The 21,849-nt window shown below is 42.4% G+C and overlaps 1 protein-coding gene across 25 annotated transcripts in view; it reads left to right on the top strand.

Annotated features, from left to right (window-relative positions):
* Nucleotides 1-21,849, top strand: part of LOC137780192 (ankyrin-3-like) — a 121,649-nt gene that overhangs the window by 21,101 nt on the left and 78,699 nt on the right. For 15 of the 25 annotated variants that reach the window (XM_068568603.1, XM_068568604.1, XM_068568598.1 and 12 more), the window contains exon 1: nt 7,267-8,517. The exons of 1 other annotated variant lie outside the window; for it this stretch is intronic. In XM_068568603.1, coding sequence (XP_068424704.1) covers nt 8,395-8,517 — 123 coding nt within the window. In that variant the 5' untranslated portion in view covers nt 7,267-8,394. Of the gene's footprint in view, nt 1-6,799; nt 8,518-21,849 lie in introns of those variants that run through there. 9 more of the 25 variants (XM_068568616.1, XM_068568613.1, XM_068568612.1 and 6 more) reach the window with 6 other exon arrangements.

Below are 21,849 nucleotides of genomic sequence, written 5' to 3'. Positions count from 1 at the left end.
GGCATCTCGACCTTGTGGCAACACTAATACGAGAAATGGGATGGGCTAAGGGTAGTAGTGCTACATTTCCAACACCACAAGTTGGTCGCACACACCGGCTGTCTAGATGACTAGCACTTCTGGCCGACATTCGGCCTCTTCTTTCCAGCGATTGAAAATGAAGCCTGCATGTGAGGAAACATGCTTGCTGTAACTGTTACTAGGCGAGAGGTTACTACTAGAAAACTCCTGTTGGTTGGCTTTTTTTTTCCATTCTGCAACATACATGTGTATATTTTGACAGGAAACGTGTCCCGGAAGTATCTCTGGTCGCAGACAGCCTTTGGAAATGGAAATGTTTGAAAACACAATTTTGGCGAAATGGAATTTGTCTACATTGAACTTGGTGGCAGACGTGTCGCATTAAATTCTGTCTGCTGGACTATTCCCAAAGAGCACCAGAGCAACGTAATTAATAGCACTGAGAAGCTGATAGTACTGAGTATTTATAAGTCACCTTGCTTTGAGGATACTGCTAAAAATAGATTAAGTTGCATTCATATTATAATTGCTTATTTGGAGTATTTCTTTTACATGCATGCATGAAACCTTATATTTATTGCAACTTGATGACTATATAACATGTTCACATCACAGTGTCTTGTTCAAATCAATTGCACAGTACATTGGCCAATAAGCCTTAGGTCTGTTGGCACAACATGTAGCAGCATAGATATAATTGCATATACAACTCATAATATTGAGTGATAGGTATGGAAATTCTTGTTGTGCACACTGTGATATGAAACTCGGAGGAGGGGAAATATCTCCAGGCTTAAAAAGAAAAAAAAATGACAGACTGTATATTTCCAGGTGGCAGTTGACCTTTCTTCTGTGAAGAAAAGCAATAGCTTGTGTGAGTGTGCACAAATGTATTTGTCTTTGTGTGCACTCACACAGTAACACAATAATTTGTGGTTCTCTGGGTTCGGCAGTACTTTCCAGGTGGTTGCTTTGTGTGTTTGTGCATGTGTGACGATACTTTGATATGGGGCTGGCGTACCGTGTGAGAATGAGCGAGGCTCCCTGGGCGAAGCGCTTTCTTGGCACATCTCTATGATCCCATCATGACGGGGGAAACACGACACTGGGGAGGATATTCCACTGCCCAGCAGCTAAGGGAGAGAAACAGAGCTGCACAAACACACTGCTCCTGCAACTCCAGTCACAAGGTCTAGTGAGGTTACGTCCGCACAAACACATGGAGCTTCTCTATACACACTGCTGCCGTTTGTCACTTAAACCCAAACTGCTGCACAGTACAGACTTGTAAAGTATGCGTAACTACAGACAATAACTTCAACAAACAAACATACGTGACTATATATACATGTATACTTACCCCTCACCCCAGGACTACACTAATGATCACTGTTGCTGTGAGTTGATTGGCATAGGGAAAGCATGACACCAGCACATTCAGGCATATGGCATGTGGACCCACTGATGGGCGCACACATATGGTGCTGGTGGCTTTTGCTGCTTTGCATGGGAGGACGGCACTGTGCGTGCCTTTGATCAGACTCCAAATCACTGAGCACAGCACACAAAGTACAGCCTTAAAATCTCTAACTGTTTGGGTTGCATCATTTTGTCTCATTATTCCACAAACACATTTAAATGCAGTGCCTTTTGCATCTCTGTTCAGTTTTTGCGATGACAGGGTTTATTTAAAGTACTGCAGGTTTAGTCACAATTCAGTACAATACACAATTTGATTAAATATTTAAGAGGTTCTTTATTTGTAGCTGTTTTGTACAAATGCAGTTTTTTAATGGAAAAGGGAGTCAGTTTGTTGCAAACTATTTTAATTTGTGTTTCAAGGTTGTCCACACACAAACAAACAGTTTTCTGTAGGTTGTTCCTTCATTTTTCATGAACATGGAACAATGCAACATGGACATTAAATGAGACTATTTGATACTCATTGTTGACTGTAACAACAATAGCCTCACTTAATTCACATACATGTATTTGCTACCAAAATCAAACACACTTTTTTTTAGCCATTATTTGCATGCATTGATGAAAACATTGTGTGTTTTAGTTTCATGATTGTCGAGAGAGCTGTCGCAGCGCTCCGCCTTTCAACACCCTTTTCCAATTCCCACGTCAGCAAAATCAACCTCCGGGTAACCATGGAAACTTTTGTTTTCTTGATGTGTCCTGTGACTATCCCGCCAACTCGCCCACCAGAGAGTTGCCGAGGACTCGTTACTGTTCAGGGACAGCATTGTGATGGAAACCAGTCACCGTGGTGACAAGGTATATCCCAGAAGACCACAGGCTCGACCTGTGATTGGCTGGAGCGACAAGGTCACGACCTGTGAGGCCTCCGTCCGTGACGTCTTTATTCAGCCATTAGCAAGTTGCAATATCACCTGTCTCTCTTTCTCTGTGTTGTTTCTCGTCATCAGTGCAAATACATTTTGTCACACTTCCATTTTCCCTGTTGTGTTTTGTTCCCTTCATCTTCTATGGCCCTACCATTAGATTCTCCCATTGTTTTCAATTAAAAACCACTTAGGCCTGCTCATAATGGTTACCATCAGGAAATTGTGTTTTATTAATGCCCAAATGGAAGTTTCTATAACCACAAATATAAAAATTCTGACCATTTCCTGGACAACATTACATAATTGGACTTACTGTATCACCAGCAATGTACTGAGAGTTAAGATACTTCAAATAGAGAAGTGCATAGTATACCCAAAGCACATTTTTGCGAGAAAAATAATGTAAACTTTGCATCACTTTTAAATAATTGCCTCGCCGATAGAGATTACAATTACGTTTCTCGCTCTTTAGAACATATTGCCTACTTTTTTAAAGCCGCTCCACTGAATTGTGCCTGGTGAAATGACTTATTGCAGTACGGTATGCTGATACAAAGCAGCGTGTGAATAATAGGAGGAAACTGGGTGTGATTGTGCAACGCCGTGTATAACTGTTCCCAACAGACCGTGAAATTGTTTATTCTTCTGCTGCCATTTCTGTGTAAAACAGAAAAGGAATCGCTTCCCCCTCTGCACAGTCGCCGCCGTCAGACCGCCACTGGTTTCCGCCAAAAAATTAACTCCCCATTGATTAACGGAAATTCTTAATCAACAGGCAACTGTGTTGGTTCTTGTTGTTATTTGGATCGCTCAATGAAGTCATTGAAATAGCCTGGAGATATTGCCGTAGGAAATTAAAATCCTTGATTATATTTTTTTGCTTCTCTTCAGAGTGACTTTGTTCCACAACACTGGCTTCGTGGAGAATTGGCCAGTGACGCAACATGAATGTGACCAGTTTTCTAGCCTTTTCACATTATTGTCAGGACAAATTAACCTTTTCTTGGGTAGTTAAAAAGGAAATGTGTTGCAGTTTTTGCTTGTGAGTGCTTTATTGTAAAAAAAACCAAAAAAAAACACTTGTACCAAACCACATAGTAGTTTTAAATTGCTTTAAACGTGGCTATTGTTTGTCAATTAAAAACCTGGACACCTCTTTCCCTGATGTCATAGAACATAAATCTAATGTATTTTTGTTTCATGTGCACATTGCACCAGTGGTTTATCCTGGGGTAACCTGTAACGTATAGCAGGGGATAGCAGTCTGCTCCACTGTCAACGCTGCATGCCTCATCGTTTTTTAAAAGCATGCTTTGATGTGTAAATTGACATCAATTCGAGCTGAGTTCATTATGCACAGTTACAAGAGGGCTTGCTTTTAGTCTCATAGATCATCCTACACTCAGTGGCATCCCTCTTTGAATTGTCACCACATTATCGGAAACAGAAAGTAATTTTCTCTTGATCAATTCATACATTTAATAACGACCAATATTATATCTTTTTGGGATGGTAAAAAAAACATGCTACACTGTTATCTCTCTCTTTCATTTAATTTGCAGTGACAGACAATGCTAACAATTCTCCTCACCAAATTCATTGAAGAAAAAGTGTTAAAGACCCCACCTTAAAGTGTCCAGACTGTGTGTGTCTGTTGTGTTAGTGTGCTTATTCCCTCCACTGTGAATGTCTGTCTGCCCCTCAGTGGGGAAGACATGGAAGGACATTTTGGTCTGGTTTGAAGCGGGCCGCTTGGTCGTGACACACATTTAGGTAGGTTACTTGTAGCTATTAGCTAACTGGGTTAAAGCGCGCATCTCATGGCGCGTTTTGTTTATCCGGAGGGGAGACGAGAGTAATTTAGATTATTTAGGAGCGAGGGGGGATACGGAAGAATAGGTGTGGGAGAACGAGTGTGTGTGTGTGTTTGAATGAGTGTGTGTGTTTGGCCGAGAGACAAGAACCTCACCAAAACAACTGCCGTAATTTGTCTTCTTCTGTGACCTTAATGTCCAGGCTGCAGACATCACTCACACACTGTCTGATTGTGCTCTCACCCCTCTTCTCTGTTTTCTTTTCTTTGCAAAAACTGATTTGGTATATCCAACCCCCACCCCTCACCACATTCCCCCGTGTTGATGTATTTGCCTTCAGGCCAAGTGTAGGTGCTGTAGAAGGGACGTGGGGTGGGATGGACTCTGTGTGGGTGCGTCTATTTCCCATCAGTCTAAAACCTCTTGCCATTTGACCTGGCACCTTTTGTACTCTCCATTCTCTGCTTGTTTTTATTCTTCCTGGAGGCGTTCCTAGTCGAGTATGAGCAGACAAATACGTCTCCACAGTTTAGACCCGCCAGAGGGAGGAAAGGAGGAGATATATAGATTGTATAGTAAGATCTGAATCTGGGTAGAGATGTTTCATTTTTTTCCAGGTTTGAGAGGCTTTTGCAGAGGAGAAACTAAACAATTTAAATCTTGAAAATAGATTCTTTCTTGCGTGAAGACATGGACATGATGGACAGATGACGTGTGTTGATATATTAAAACTTTTAGGATATGTTACTTGAATGCAACCCTTATAGTGCACAGTTTAGGTTGACATCTTTTGTGTTGATTGTAATTCTAACAGCTGTTGTATGAATGTATGCAGTGTGTCAGACCAAACGTGCTCTCTCGGGACAATGTTTGGTCTGTTGATGCTGTTGAGCACTAGAGGGCAGCAAACTACAAATAATAAGTGTAGCCCACCTGGACCACAGAGGACGCCCTGCTCATTATTTTTCCTACATTACAACCTCAAAACAGATATTATAAATAACAACACATACATGGTTCTTGCAGCATGAAGACTGTCTAAATGGCTACTCTGTAAATTAATACGATACAATGAACACAGGGAAGACATATTAATTTCATCCCATACAACCGCTCAATTAAAGGAGTCAGTGTAACTTCTTGTGTGATGGTTATTCTGTAACCTCACAGTGACCTGTCCTGCTCAAACCCACCAGATGTTGTATTTGCTTTGCCTGTTTTTGTGAGTGCGTTATGGGACAGGCTGTTGCGGCTGCGGAGGTCAAAGAGGCCAATGAGATTGATGCTGTGATTGGTCTTGTAGCACCCGTGGGAGATGCACCAGTGAGATACACAAACTCACCACAGATGAGAGGCTGACCCAGGCAACATGACCTCAGAGGCGTCTGAAGACATATGAGGAAGTAGAAAGTTGGCTTTGTTTGTATATTCAATGTTCATAATCTCCTAATTAGTTGGATACCTTAATTTAAACAATTTTTTAATTTCTGATCAGATTCCTGAATGAGTGATGATGAATTTCATATCCGCAACAATATTACATAATGATTGTCATATTCATCAACAACTCACTATTATTTCTCATCCGTGATAATCTATAAAATGTCAGAAAAATCTCATTGTCAAAATTGTTGCCAATTGATTTTTCAGTCGATCATCTTGAGTGATCATTATAGCTCAAATTATTAGCCAGTCCTGATACTAAATGAAAATTGCCATCACCAAAACTAAATATTCAGAATTTTGTGTGTGATTCATCATCCTGGTTGTGGTAGTATTATTCTGGCTGTATGTGTATGGCTTAGTGCCTGGAAAACGGTGGAAAATATCCAATAAACGTCCACTTCTAGAGTTCACCGGCCACCAGCCAACTGTGCTCTATTGTACTACACATGCTTTTTCTTTTCCTGCTAAATGCTGGGGTTTGAAATATAGGACACCTTGGCAGTGGCTTTTACTACAAGTAAGGCTATTGGCTATGGGTGGCTGGGGAAGGGGGTTATTATCTTCTTTTGAGTGGAGTTTTTATCCATTGTGTGAGGATTGTGATTTAGGTTTCACTCATCGTGATTCCTCTTTGCATGTCTCTCTTCGGACAAAGGCTCGGGTTTTATTTTAAAAATAGTGGCTTGTTTATAATGTGCACACACATGCCCTGTTGTCTCCTCCATGCATCTCCATACACTTGCACACATGCACCCAGCCCCCTACTGCCTCCCTTCCCCAATCCCTCCTCTTACCTCTTCACGCTCCTTATCCATCCATCCTGTCCTCCCTGAAGCCACCCTATTGGCCCTCGCCTAGCAACCGCATGATAATTTGGCATAATGTGACACCCCCTGATGCATGATGGGGGCTGTAAGTCACCCCCCCCCTCCTCCCACACACTGGTGGCTGGTCTTTGGGGCTGAAAAGAAAGAAAAATGACTGGGAGGGTGAATATATTTGAGGAAGAGAAAAGGGAATTTCACACTCACATCATTACATGACTGGTGTCCACCGGCTAAACCTGTCATCTGTCCCCTGGAGGGTTCTTCTCCTCTGTTTCTCGCAGCAGTGACCGATCATCTGCTCTCGTTCGCATCTTTTCTCCGTATGGCTCCCATGCAGTCCATATGTACAGTTTAGAGGCACAGGAGATTGTGTGGAAAGCAGACAGGCATGTGATGAGGCAGCCGTATGTATTGACAGGACCCAGCCAGGCTCATAGATGCCTCTGACACGCAGGCACGCGGGGGAGAGAAACATAAAGATGGCTGCTGCGTGCTCCGTCTGTCTCCGTGCTGCCACGTCTGACGTGAGCACGGCCGCTGTGAAGGACATCCTAAATATGACGTCTCGTCTTTTTTCTTTTCTCCGCTCTTCAGGCACAGAACATCAAACGGGGTCTTTTGTTGTCTCTCCCTCTCTGTGTGTAGATCTTCTCTCCGGTCTCTCTCTGCTCCTTCTCCTCCTCTTCCTCCTGATCCTCCTCTGTCCCTCTGTTTTCAACAAAGGCACGAGTGATTTAGGGTGAAACAAAAGCTCCCCTGGTCCCGTTTGACCTCTCCATCACGAGGTCAATGAACCCAGATGGTGAGATGACCGCACTGACTTTAGAGGAGCGCAGGACGGACGTTCAGTCACTGAGAAATTCCGTCAAATAGGCATTTTTTGTTCTAATTTTAATGTTTGATGTATAATAAATCACTTGATCATTTGTTACCTGGTCGGTTCTTTCACTTGGATGATTTTTTTGGTTTGGTTTGCCATTGAGTTACACATTCATTAAATATCCTCATCTCGTGTCTCCTCCCTGTGTCCCTCTCTCCCTCTTCACCTTCATCCATGTCCTTCGCATGTTCTCCCCATTACCGTGCCGTCATTTGGCCACCTCCAGCTGGTAGTGTGTTTGTGTGTGTGTATGATAGTTGATAGGTGCGGGTTATAGAAACACATACACACAGATGGAAACACACACACACTCATTCTGCTGTTGCTCCTTGCCACCATTTCCTTTTGCTATTCTAACCGATGCCTTTGCTTCATTCATACACTCACACCCTCTCTCTCTCTCTCACACACACGTCTGCATGGTAGAGAACCAGCGAGGTACAGCAGCAGGGACCAGAGCAGAGTGGAAGAGGAAGAGAGAGAGAAACATTTAAGAGGACGGACTGAAACAGAGCGTGGTTGCCGTAGTAACCGTTCCCCTCCCTCCCTTCTTCCCTCCACCTCCATCCTCTCTCTCTCTTTCTCTCTCCTCCCTCCCTCCACCTCTGTGCTGGTGATGCTCGTGTCTCTTTTCTTTCCATCCGGTTTGTCCTCACCTCTCCTGGACGCGCTCCTCTCACACTGCCAGTGGACGAGGAGGAGGAGGAGGAGGAGGAGGAGAAAGAGGAGATGAGGAGAAGCTGCTGTCTCTTCTCTCCCGTCTTTCTATCACTTTTTGAAAAAAAAGAAAAAAAAGAGAGGGAGCAGACCAGAGCAACAACCAAAAGAAAGGACACAGGATATACATACAAAGTGAAAGATACCCTACTCTTCTCCATTCTCCTTTTCAAGGAGGGCATTTTTCTTCCCTTTCCCCCCCTTTCCTTTTCTACCCCAATATTTTTCCTCTGAGATCCCGGTTTTGTCAATTATAGTCCCTGAACTTCTCTGGGATTTCAGGTGAGGCACGCGTGTGTAGTGTGTGGTGCTTCTACATTTTTTTATTGCCTATCATGGCTCACGCGGCCTCTCAATTGAAGAAGAATCGGGGGGAAGTGGATGTGAATGCGATAGAGGACGAGAAGGAGAAGCGGAGGAAGAGCAGGAGAGCAGCGTCCCGGGAACAAAAGAGAAAGGTAACAGACGAGGGCTGGCTGGCTGGCTGGTGGCTTCATCTGCTCCACTCAGCTAGCATCATTGGAGCGTGACTCTGTGTGTATGTGTGTGTGTGTGCGTGTGTGTGTGCGCGCGCTACATCTCCCTCAGCTTGACTACCTAGATCAACTGGGCTTGGAGGTTGCCTCATCATAAAGACATTCATGTACATGTTCAGATCTGCACATAATTCAAGATGCACGTGTCTTCTGACAATAGTCCAATTTAAAGAGCATCTTTGACCTTGTGTACTTAATGTGTGTGTGTGTGTGATGGTGTTCCCCTATTTCTTCATGTGGGAGTCTGTTGGGAAGCATGTGAGGTGTTTGCATAATGTTTGTGCCTGTATCTTTATATACACGATGGCTCAAAGTCAAAAATGATTTCACCTGTTTGTACACGATGATCTGAAAGCTTCGCGTCTCCAGATGAGGCGATCGCTGTTGGGACACATGGAGCGCTTTGTTTTGCTGCCTCGGACTCTGTGAACGCTTTCTAATATTGTCCGACCGTTTAGTAAAACTACGTCACACAAAGGGCTTCTGGAATATTTGCACATCTTTTACTTGTTTTGAAGAGAATGAAGGTGGTCAGTTGTTCTACTCACCCTGCGCAGAGTACGATTTGTTAATCATTGCTTCATCGGCGTAATTAAACCTTGTTGTGGGCTTCATACCAAAAGAGATGAATGCTGGCAGGTGCAAAGAGTGTAAGGTCAAACTCCTCTCCTTTTTTTTTCTTCTCCCCCACTTGATTATGGGTTTTGGAAATGTGTGTGTGCTTTATTACATTTTTTGGGGGGGGTTCTAGCTTGTGTGTGTGTGTGTGTGTCTGTGTTAGTGAGCGTGTGTGCTTGGATGCACAGACGGCCATGTATAATGCATACAGGAGTGATTTATTGATGACAAAGCTTTTCATATGATGGAGGGGGAACTGAAATGCACGTGGGTATCCCTCCTCTTCCTACTCTCTTGCATGTCAGCTCGCGGAGAACCCTGTTTCAGTGTCTGCTCTTTCCTCTGGTCAGACCAGCCGGAGAATTTCATTAGATTATGGCAAACTATCAACTACTACTGATAGAAAAAGGTTAACTTGTCGTCTGCCAACAGTTATGTATCATGATAAACTCCTCGCTATCTGGTCTATTCTGGTGTTTAGAGAAAAGCATGGATTGCATTCAGCGTATTGAATGTGGGAAGATTTGACCGTGAGAGATCTGTTCAATAACAGTGCCATTTACTGAACTTTGCGCCCATGGGTGCCTGGTTTTGAATTATGCTGCTGGCAATGTTATTTGACCTCAGCATGAACAAGAGGCGAGCCATCACGGCCTAATCTTTTCTGAACCCCCCGAAAAAAGATTCATAAGGTCAAGTGACTTCATGGATCTGTACGCTTGCTCATACGTCCACATTACGTTCTCCTCTCGGCGATGTTTGTGTGCATGTATGTGCGAAAATGATACGTGTCTGAAATGCTGATCTGCACAGGAGGTTTGTATTCCTTATGAAGGGTCATGTTTCATAGAAGAGAACTGGAGACAGAGATGATGAGGGGAGAAGAGTTGTATTGATTGGATTGTTCACGGCACCATCCATGAGAATGATGAACTTTCCCTTCTCACCTCAGCCCGCATGCCCTGCATCCTTGCGTCTGCCCTCTCATATATCTACTCTTCTCTGCCTCATTCCCTTCCATGTCTTAGTCCCATCACCTACTGGTCCTCTCTGTGTCTTCTTTCATTATTATTAGCGCATTTGTTTGGCTCATGCTGCTACATTTTTAATGATGTCACAAAACAAAGTCAAACACTAAAGTTAATTTGTTTGTCAGTGGTTTACTTGAGGGATGTGCACGAGGTCATCGCCGTCGGTCACTCTCTCTCTCTCTCTCCAGCACACATACAGATCCGCAGTAGTGGTTTCATTCCTTGGCTGCCCTTGCTCGTGCGCTGTTTACCCAGCTGGTGGCCTTCCAACTCTCACGGTGTCCGCTATACAGTAAGAATAGACTGACTGAGAGGAGTCAGAGTCTATAGAGACACATGACGAAAGAGTCACATGTGCAGAACGACTATACAAGAGATGAAAGGGCATCACAGTCACAGGTTACATTGTCAGTTTCCCTCCATTACTCAGCCTCAAACCTTTTATGTTTGTCTTGTAGCTAAACTGATGTCTTCTTGGTACACATTGCGCAACAAACTGCTTTGACTCACTCCTTTCACAGCTCTACAAACGCTATATTTAGATGGTGGAGCAGGTACAGGGAACACTTGTTAATGCAGAGTGGTGTGTCTTCTCAATCGTAGTCACTAAGGTGAATTCATAGTTTATTTAAGTTGTATACGTATCTAAAATGCCTTTCAGTAATGTGACTTAACTTGAAAAAACACTCATTTTGTATGCTTACGCCATGGCCATTGGTTTCATGTATTACAAAGTCTGTTTGGGAGTGATAGTTATAAGGTGTTTATGTCGCTTGTTTGGGTTAACACTGTTTTTGCTTCATTGTGGTAATATTGTGAGAGAAATATGTGAATAAATTTCAAATTCAGACCATCAAATACAATGGTGGACGGTTACGCAGAGTGCAGGAAGTAAGTTGTGGACAAAGCCTTTGTAACAACTATCAAAATGCAAAAATAGATCAACAAAGTGCATGTGATAGTTAGACATGAGGCCTGCTGCTTTTATCTGACAGCGCTCAGTTTAGTGTAGGCCTAATGGAGTCCAGAGTGTCAGGGGAGAGATTCCTGCGACAGATGGTTAACAACTTGGTGTAGTGTGTCTCCGTATGTACAGTGTGTATTGTTAGGAAAGCAGCACAGAGGGAGATAGTCCCCACCATGAGCACCCTGGGAATAGTGGGGACTTTAACCAGAGATAGAGAGAGAAAGAGAGAGTGCAGACTTCTATGTATCTAGGAGTGTGTGTCTGTATGAATGCTAGAGTTCATTTTCATATGCTGTATGAGCGTTTCTGAGAGAGAGTCAGTGAAAACCCAATAGCAGCAGTGGTCATCCGAACGGGAAACCCCCATTACATTAATTCTCCAAGCTGCTTTACTTCTAATGACATTATCTAGAGCCAGGAGCCCACATTGGATTCAGAGAGAGAGAGAGAGAGAGAGAGAGAGAGAGAGAGAGAGAGAGAGAGAGAGAGAGAGAGAGAGAGAGAGAGAGAGAGAGAGAGAGAGAGAGAGAGAGAGAGATGTAAAGCAAAGGTTTCCTACCGCCAGATCCCAGTTTCACACACTGTTCCGGTACACAGCGCGTGCGTCGGTACTACCTATTGTTTCTCTCATAGGGCTTATTTGGGTCATGTGCTAGCTTTTTCTCCACAGGCTCATTCTGCAGTCAAATCAGCGGTTCATCTTCCAAGGAGATTCTATGATTCTATTAATATTGTGCCTTTTTTTTATTGGATGCTTGAAAAAAAAAGAAAAAAAAGGTCAATCTTTATTGTACATTCCAAAGAGCTCCTCAGTGGTTCCATTTACCGTCATCATCACTGTTCATTAGAGGTCTGAATCCGGATCACAGCACAGTGCCTCTAAAGCAAGACTTTGAAATGACTGCTGGAAGGCGAATGGCAGTGTTGAAATTGGATGTCAGCCCTGTGCTGCCTTCAGAGCCCATGGCAACAGCGGGAAGGCAAAAGTCTGCTTGGCCCTAAGAGGGAAAGTAAACCGTGAGGGAAAAGAGCCATCAAGCTGTAGGCAGGCGGCGAGAGAGGAAACATAATATCAATACATATTTTAATGGATGCCCGTGCTACATTTTGTTTCTTTCCGTCTCATTTCATTCCCGGATTTCTCTCCACTCACTTTCTGGTTTGGCTGAAACAGAGCCGGCACGCGTGTTGCTTCGCTCCTCCATCCCCACACCCACTCCTTCACCTCCTCCCCTCCCCACCAGCCCATAAAAGATGGAGGTTAATGAATTTGGTGCTCATGCATGCCTCAGCTAATTGCATTGGCAACGGGAACGCCTCCCACTATTACAAAATGTTTTCACCATCAAGATGGCCACCGGCTGGACGACGCAAGCGTGACTTTGAGGAGGCAGTTTATGGAAATAATGACAATTAATGGCTATTGTGGTAGATTTACTCAGTTGGAATGTGGTGTATGCCATTTAGTTAGTTAGATGTTTTAACTAGGAAGCTATTGTCTAGTTTGTATTACGGCTTTGACAAAGATAGAGATTTAAAAGTCACAAATGCTTTCTGCTGCCTCTTCTGAATGAGACTTTTATCTGAAGTTACACTAATTTAATGCTTCAGCAGGCTGACTAAGTCAAATCAAGTTTTTATCTCCAATTTTACTACAGAATTTACTTTTTTGTTCCCATTATTCCACTGCAGCTCAGCACGGAAATGCTGTATGTGGAAGCACAATGAGTGCTTTTTTTTTTTTTTTACCAAATAAGCTGTAACTTTGGAAGATGTATCTGATAAGATAATAAAATTTTTGCACTAAATGAAGACTGTGAAATGTGTTACTCATCACTTACATTGGTAGAAAGGGATCTGGGGCTAGGATGGACAGGAGGAATGGCTACTCAAGTCAATTTCATTTACACTTGTTTGCACTTGCTGAAATTTCACACAAAAAAAATCTAAAACATATTGACAGAATGCAAAATACCTTACACCTCTTGCAAAAGCAAACACTTCATTCAAAACGTTTTTGCATCACTCACATAAATAGCTGTGAACATAGACGCAATTAAGAGAAAAAACAAACAAATGTGAATAACAAAATCAGACATTTCACTAAAGATGACACATACAGTATATTTCAATTAGTCATCTAAAGTTTCTCCAACATTAGTTTCCATTGGTCTTCACACCAAAGAGCAAATGTGTTCAAGCTCTGATTTCTAAGTGATATAATCAGTGACAGATGCTTTCACAGGTGCATTCTGGGTGCAGGTGATCGATAATTGAGTGAGGTATTTCAATGATAGTGTTGGTAACGCAAACAGGATTTTAGTTTGAAATAATGTGTCTAATGGAGATAACTGTGTGTAGTTACTTGCAAGAGGTGTGTTTTAGAATAAAAAAGCGTATCGTAAAGCAGACAATGTGCTTTTGGTTTACTGATTCTCAAAGTGGGGTCTGTGGCACTCCGTCAGGAGGATTTGCTACACATTATAATATTGTTCTGCGTCATTAAAAAGTGCATAATACAGGTGGGGAGCAATAAAACAAGCATATGTGTCATTACTCCCATCGGCTGTGGGCCGATTAGAAATTTAAATTTAAATATGACAGCAATATGTTTAATATGTTTAGGATAAAGCACTTACTGAGAGTTGGTTTGAATTTATTGGTTTACATGGTTGTTGTCAAATTACCTCTCCTGTAAAGGCTCCCTGGCAAAATGGCCTCAAAAAAAGATAAATAATCCTAACCTTTTGTGTGAAATTAAACTCCTTTTCTGATAATGTTTGGTTTGCATTGTTTCTTATGTCACCATTCAGTGTTTTTTTCCTACAATAATGACGTCTCTATACACAGTTTATGTTGCTGGTAATGGTGGAGTTCAACACGCTCGCACTGGATGCCTAAGTGAAGGGAATTCACAGGTCCTTTTTTCTTGCACCTTGTCACCAAGCGTTAGTCCTGACTGTGACTGGATGTCGACAATGTATCCACAAACACGACACTGGTACTTATTTTGTGTCACCAAATCCCCTAAGGTCCACCGAACAGATGTTTTCTGATACACTGACAAAGCGTAAACTTGACAATTCATGTTATGTGGCTGTATCATATTACCCATGCATTCACATATAAACACTATATAACAAGTATACTAACAACATCAGTTCATTTCAGTCCCCACGCTCGTATGAAACACGGCCTGAAACGTGCAGGATCCTCCGATGGCGGTGCGTCACGGCGTCCTCACGCTACTTTGCACCGCTGCTATTGTTCTACTTTAGCTTCCGTCTCTAAGGGGAAATGAGAGCGTGTAATAAGGATTGTTCTAATTATTGATCCACCACTTCAAGGGTCCTTAATCAGAGTTACTGCTGGGGGATGTTGTGTGTGTGTGTGTGTGTGTGTGTGTGTGTGTGTGTGTGTGTGTGTGTATATATATGTGTGATGGGATTTCTTAGGGAGCCTTCGTAACTGGAAACCTGTGTATGTGGGGATTTGTTTGTCCTAATGCTCTGGGAGGGGGGGGGGAATCCATGTTGTTTAGTTGTGGTTCCTGGTCTGGTTCATCTGACAGTCCTTCACCTTTTTTTTTGTGCATCAGGTGATTTTACATTTGTTCAGCACGACATACAGAGCACCCTTTATCACTCACGTGAGCGCTGGAAGTCGGCTTTAGAGCGTCGGAGAAAGAAAAGCAGTGAGAGGAAGATGGAGATGTAAGGAAAGAGGGAGCGAGGACTATAAGATGGAGAGAGAGTGAGCATGTGTGTGAAAGAGAGGAATGAGAGAGCGATAAGAAGAAAAGGAGAGAATTACTGTATCGAGGCAGGGAGAGAGAGCCAGAGCATGGTCGTAAGCCTAGAGGTTATTTGAAGGTGAGTGGCGTCTTTCTTGGCGCTCATCAAATCCATGTGCACCCTCCCTCCTCTTCATCCCCCTCGTTCACGCCAATGTGGTGTCCTGTGTGCATGTGATTTCACATTTCACATAATAACATAATAAGGAGAATTATCTTAACCTATAAAGAAGCATTTCATCCTTCAGTATATCTGAGATACACTGAACAGAAACATGTATGTATATAAACATACATATGAGGATTGTTGACAGAATCACTGCTTACATCCAAAACGATTAGTCAATTAGTCGTAATGCAAAAATATGCTCATTAAATTACATATTTGATAAAGAAATTCAATAAAATTTAAAACTTTCCCTTTTTCTGCATCTCAATTTTGAGGATGTGCTGCTCTTCTCCTTATGTGACAGGCAAAAAACATTATACTTTAGCTTGTGACTATTGGAACAGAGAATAGAAAATGCATGTAAATACATAAACCAGTTCTTGCTGTGTAATTCTACTATTCATTCAGTCTTTTGGCATCAGAGGCTCAATTCTCAAATATTTCTGAATGACAGCGGGATACGGGACGGAGTTGTTGCAGTTTGGCTCGCTGGAAAAATGAACTGGTCCTGAAAGGATGCAGGATTACAGAACCACAATGTCACGGCCAAATGAAAGGCCAGTCAGGAGCTGATGTTAGAGAGAAGTATCTCCCAAGCTGCTGCCGTCCAAGTGAAGCAGCGCTAGTTTACACCAAACTGTTGGACCTTCCTCTCTGAACAGGTACACCGTGGACTCATGACTCCATCATTCATCTCATTTAAATAGGCCCAACTCACCTCTGGTGCTCAAGGGTGAGACAGAAAAGGAGTTCAGTAAGTGCAGCTCGCCGTGAGATTATTCACAGATGCAGTAATGTTGCTTAATGATGTGATTACAGAGCTGAATGGTATGTAAGAGGGGGGTGGAGGAGAGGAGGGAGGCCAAAGACGGAGGAGTTGGAAAGAGGAGGCGATAAGAGAGCAGAGGCTTGATGAGGCAAGGACAGAGTGAGTGAAAGAGAGGCCAAGAGGGGAGCAGGTGTGGAGGAGATACAGAAAGGAGAGAGGGGAAAAGGTGACTTTGTGAAAACAAGAAATAAGAGAAAAGAGACAGGAATAGAAAACTGAGCATCAGGCGATGACGGAATTGGTGTTTGCAAGACGTCTACGATTCACTCAAAAATGGGCACATTATCTATTTCACCTGCAGTTGATAAAACGCCTAATTATAATTTAAAAGCATACTGTGACCCACTAAGGCTGCAACTAACGGTTATGTCAATCCATTTTTATCAATTAATCTGCCAATTATTCACTAGGTTAATTGATATATCGTTTTTAATCTCTTAGAATGTCATCAAATAGGGAAAAATTAGCCTATAAATGACTTTTTTTTTATCCGTTCGAAAACCAAAGATATTCAGTTTAATAAGAAAAACTGAAAGTGCGACAACAGCTTTTTTCAGTTAATTTGTATGAAAAATGTATCAAAGGTGATAATTTATTTTACCGTTTATTTCTTTCTTCCTCTCCATTTGGTGCACAAGTCTGTCTCGGGGTCATTCACTATTCACTGTTCACTGAAGCAGCAGCAGCAGCAGTGTGTGTGCGTGCGTGTGTGTGTATGTGTATGCGCGCGCGTGTGTGTGTGAGAGACAACGCCCCCGCCCCTACATCACACTCATTAATCCCCTACTGTGCATCAATGCCAGACCTCTTCCATCAGGCTCTTAAACGCACCAAATGGTGTGACACTTGCGCATGCGTGTGTGTATTTATGCATATATGGCAGGTGCTTCTCATACACTCACAGATAAAGCTTATCCTATTCTCTCTCTCTCTCTCTCACCCACACACACACACACACACACTACTCTGTTGACCCTTGGGACTCACGCCTGTACGGCTTGATAATTACTTTCTTTTGCTCGCCTCCTCTCCCCCCGCCCCCCTCATCTTCACCCCTAGCACAACGCCGTCTCCCTGTTCTCCACTTAACCACCTGCCACTCCACCGTCACAAGCAGCGATAACAAGAATCACGTGGTCATCAAATTTGTTGACCCGCTGGACTTTGTTCAAGACCTCAGCAATAAAAAATAAAAAAAACGCAAAATTCTTCAACAGGATCCCCCTATTATAAGTCAATGTATTTGTGTGATACCACGCCAAGCGATGTATAGTTACTGTTTCCCTAAGCAGCTCTGGATCCTTCACCAAGTCTCCCCAACATTTTCACCCCCCCAAAAAAGCCTCTGTCCCTGGGCAAGGGCAGTGCTGTGTGGTCCTGGTCTTGTGGCTGGAGCTTCGTGGCTCTGAGAAAATGGGCTGCGTTTGGACAGATCGATGGTAATCACACCTCTTCACAGTTAGCTCCCTCGCATGGGGGGAGGGAGAGGAAAGGACGGAGAGGATGAGAGCAAAAGAGGGGGGGGGGGTGTGAGGGAAGGAGAAGGAGGAGGTGGCAGCCTGGAGGGAGGGGGGGGGGGGTATTTGCAGGACTCCCTTGGGAACAGAAAAACGCCTAGATTCATGATTAGAGAAAAAAAATATTACCCCACCCCCGCCCCCTCAAACCATCCACCCAACTCCCTAAACATGGATGCACCCTTCTGTCTGAACAAGCTCCAACCTGATTCTGTTGGGTGTTTCAGCAAAAGTATGTGCAGACTTCATCCACCGATACCCCTGTCATTTTGCTTTTTTTTTCATTATCAAAGATGAACTGCATCTTTTCTGAAATCTGTATTATTACCCTCTGAAGCAGAGTAAACCTCCTGCATTGTCTAGTTAATAGACTGAGCTACAACACTGGCTCTTAGCATCTCTTTGTCACAACACAATCGGTAGTTTTGCTTTTAGCCCCGAGGGAAAGACTCCATTGCACCTTAAAGGAGGTAATTTAGTGTGAAAAGGTCGCAGTCTTTATTGTGATGTAATCTGAGCAAGGAAATTCTGTATTGTCACAGTGTGTGTGTTTGTGTAGCCTTGGGTGTACTGTGCATTACAGTGGGAGGTAAAACACTGAGAGGAATGATCGTTTTTTTAGTCATCTGCTGGCTAGTAGTGTACGTCTTTAAACCTGAACGCAGTAACCCAGCGTACTGCCGGCTGATGGGGAAAGGTTGATTGTAGCTCCAAGGTGGGATTGGTATTCTTTAACTCAGCTTGTTGTGTGTCAGAATACTGGAAAAATAGACCTTTAGACAGTAGAACATTACACACACACACATACGCACACACAAGAGAGATCTTTGGCTGCATTCCTTGTGTTTCTGCTCACAGTCGTGTGGACAGCATTCTGTCTACTTAACGTTTGAGACTGAATTATTCACCAGCAGCTTTGCCCAAACAGGTTTGGATTCTGTTACCAGTGAACACTCACAGATTATTGTGGGATGGAAGTGTATTCCATCGTACCCATGAGGACTGTCCTCACTGAAAGATGACCTTAAGCACAACCTGGTTTATCATAAACTTGCTGTGTGGTGGATTTAGAAAGGCCAGCAAGGATTCCTATCATATTGTGTCTGAAAGTCAAGGATGAGACTGGGAACAGAGCAAAGTGGTGATTTATATCGTTCCAAGTGCCCGTCTCTTGTGACTGTTGATGTGTCATATTGGAGGTTATGGTGCAGCACAACAAATGTACATTTTAAGGGCAGTAAACAGTGTGGTTTTACATTCAAGTCGGACTTGAACATTAGCTACATTACTAGAAGCGACCCACTATTCATGACATATTTTCATCTTTGTTAGATAATTTTCTGCAGATTCTTTGTATTTAATGTGTGATTAAACTGGGTTTAGATATGTGTATGAAGGTCTGAATGTCATTTAATGGCAGTAAAGGATCAGAGCGAGAGGGGCATTGTCTGTACATGTTGGGATTCAAGTTTACCCTCAAGGCAGAACAGGTATCAGGATGATGCTGTGCTCCGGCTCTTGTTGCCCTCGGAGCCTTCTGCTCCTGCAGGAATCCATCACTCACACTGAACAGCAGAAACACACACGGGAGGAGAGGGAAACCGTCAACAACTAGTCAAGTAAAAGTTAAATAGTTAAGTTAAGCTCCAGGCAGGATGTGGTGGGTAAAAAGGGGAAAGCAGGACTTAGAAAGCTCAACAGGGAGGATTAGTTGATGGAATAGTCGATCAGCAGAAAAATGACCAGCAGCTATCTACAATTAGTAATGGTTTCATTTTTCAATTGTGTGGATTTGTGGTTCAATATCTTCATAAACTGAATCACTTTGGCTTTTGGATGTCAGAATGGACATCATAAAACTGTATTGGGCATTTAATAGTTGTTTTAATATAATGCTTGCTTCACAAAAGGTAAATATTTGCTGGTTGTGGTATTCCCCCAAAAACGTGTTTTGGACTATTGGTCGAACAAAACAAGTAATCTCAGTTTGGGCTTTTAGACATTTTCTATACTATTTGATTACAACGTTTTCTATATATAATGATTAGCTGTAACGAATAATCAGATACTTGTCAACTATTAAATTATTCGGCAAATATGTTCATGATCTATTAGTCAGTTTGAGTACATTTTTAAAGAAAAGTAGTCAAATTATCTGATGTAATGTTTTCTGATTTTCTTCATGACAAATTTATCAAGAAAATGATCGACAGGTTATTCCCCAATGAAAATAATCAGTAGTTCCTGGCCTAATAACAATCGATCGATTAGTTTCATGAATGATGCAAATAATGTCTGATAGGGAAATGTGTCTTGTATATTTCCTGTAAGTGTAATAAAGCGTTATCTATCACCACTGAAACGCTGCTATTGTTAAACATAAAACAGCGATGATGACTGTTTACCGATGATGACTGTTTACTGATGATGTCGCTGAAACTTAATCTCTGCTGTGTCAGCTTTAACCTCCCAGTAGTGTCATTACCAACACACCAGCCTGCTCTCCCAGAAATAACTTACAAGTCATGTCTATTTCTCTCATTCCAATACGTGATTTATAATTCTTCTCCGTTTAACAGACAGCTAGCATATTATCTCAAGTATCTCCATCCTCTTGTGGTGGTTCTTTCACCTCTGTTTGGTTACTGCCGCTTTCACGAACACCCATCATGTTGGAAATAGAAAAAGCCCTCCAGCTGCTTCTAGCTGGCTCCCTGTGTATCGCCTTGTTGACAAACCCTGGATATTTTAGTTCAGCTGAACTCAGAGACACCCCTACTTCTATCTGTGATCCGTCTCATCTATGTTTCATGCTGAATCTATAGTAGTAGTATGATCCTACCCGGACGTTTTCCCACCTGGAGGGAAGTGAGCAATAACACCGAGATCTGCAACATAGCTGACAGTCTGTTTGTTGTCACTTTGTCACTCTTTTAGAACAGAAACGGATTTGGAAGTTTTAAGGTTAAACCAAAGGAAACTTTATTCACATACTTTAACTCTCTGTCTCTACTCTACTCATGTATTAATGAGTCCTTTGGTAGAAAGTCATTTATTTATCAGAAATGCCAAACATCTGCTGGTTCCAGCTTCTCAAATGTGAGGAGTTGCTGCTTTATGTAAATGTGTAAATTCTGGTTTTGGACAAGATGCAGATCTTATTCTTCCTGCTCAAAGATCAAAGACATAAATTAGCTTCATAGCAAATGGTTTAACGGTTATGTATGGACCCTGTTTAAAAACCTGAACTTATTAGACAGATCCACATTAAATACAGTTTTTTTTCAATGTCATGATTCTCTGTTTTTGCAATAAGTCCTATTGCCGTTTTTTGGTGCCACAGCTATCCCTGATGAATAATATTGTCTTAGTTAGTTTTACCAATTTTTAATGAGGAGCAAAGAAAGTAATACAATCAGATTGGTATTCAGTTTGCTGTCTTGAAGCTTCTGATTTGATTTTTGGGAGAGAGTCAGGGTATCCCTTAGTTGGGCTCTGAAGACGTCCTTGATGAGCATTTTCACTATTTTCTTTTTTATAAACTAAACAATTACAAAATTAAATGACAGAATAATCTACAATGAAAGTTATCATTAGTTTAGTTTTCCGTAATAAATGGCATAGTGCATTATTAAAAAGTGGACACTACCTTGTCCTCTTTGTCTCTGTGACGTTCTGTCTAATAGCGCTCTTCTTCTATCTGTCAGCATGCGGGCTTGATCTGATGCACCGAGACGCAGCAATATGAGTCAGGTTGTTGTTAGTGTTGCTGCTGACTAAGTTGCTGTCACCGTGTGTGAGGGGCACGTGTGTGTGTGTGTGTGTGTTGCTGACGGGGATTCTGTCAGCTGTCTCAGTATTAGCCATCTTGACACCCTCAGTGCACTTCTAAGTTTTCTGGGACCTTCCCGCCTGACAGCCAAATAGTCGCTCAACCCGTTCATCAGACACACACACACACACACACGCACACACACAAGTTGCTGAAGTGACCAATTAGAGGCGTGTGGAAACAAAGCAGAAACGACACAGTAGACAACAACATTTGTGCTTGGTATTCTCCTCTCAGGGTCAGCATGACTTCTGTATCATTTAGGTTTAAATTATATTCATACCTCTGATGTAATGTATTGATTTACACTTAAATTCCTATCAGATGTTGTTGATTAGTCTGTTTGGTGGCAGTCAACTGAGTAAAATGATAATAATGTGAATTCAATGTCACCATTAATGTTTTTATAGTCACAGGCTGTTTTTCAACTGGTATAGCAAGTGGCTGTAGTTCAATAGCTGATTGAATGTGTGAAGTGTAGCGATGTGTGTGTATTTC

The sequence above is a fragment of the Clinocottus analis genome, unplaced genomic scaffold, assembly GCF_023055335.1.
Source record: "Clinocottus analis isolate CAN_PGR_092001 unplaced genomic scaffold, fCliAna1.0.p SCAF_8, whole genome shotgun sequence".
In the NCBI taxonomy this organism is placed as follows: Eukaryota; Metazoa; Chordata; class Actinopteri; order Perciformes; family Cottidae; genus Clinocottus; species Clinocottus analis.
The sequence above is the reverse complement of the archived record's forward strand: the minus strand, read 5'-3'. Positions and strand labels throughout refer to the sequence as shown.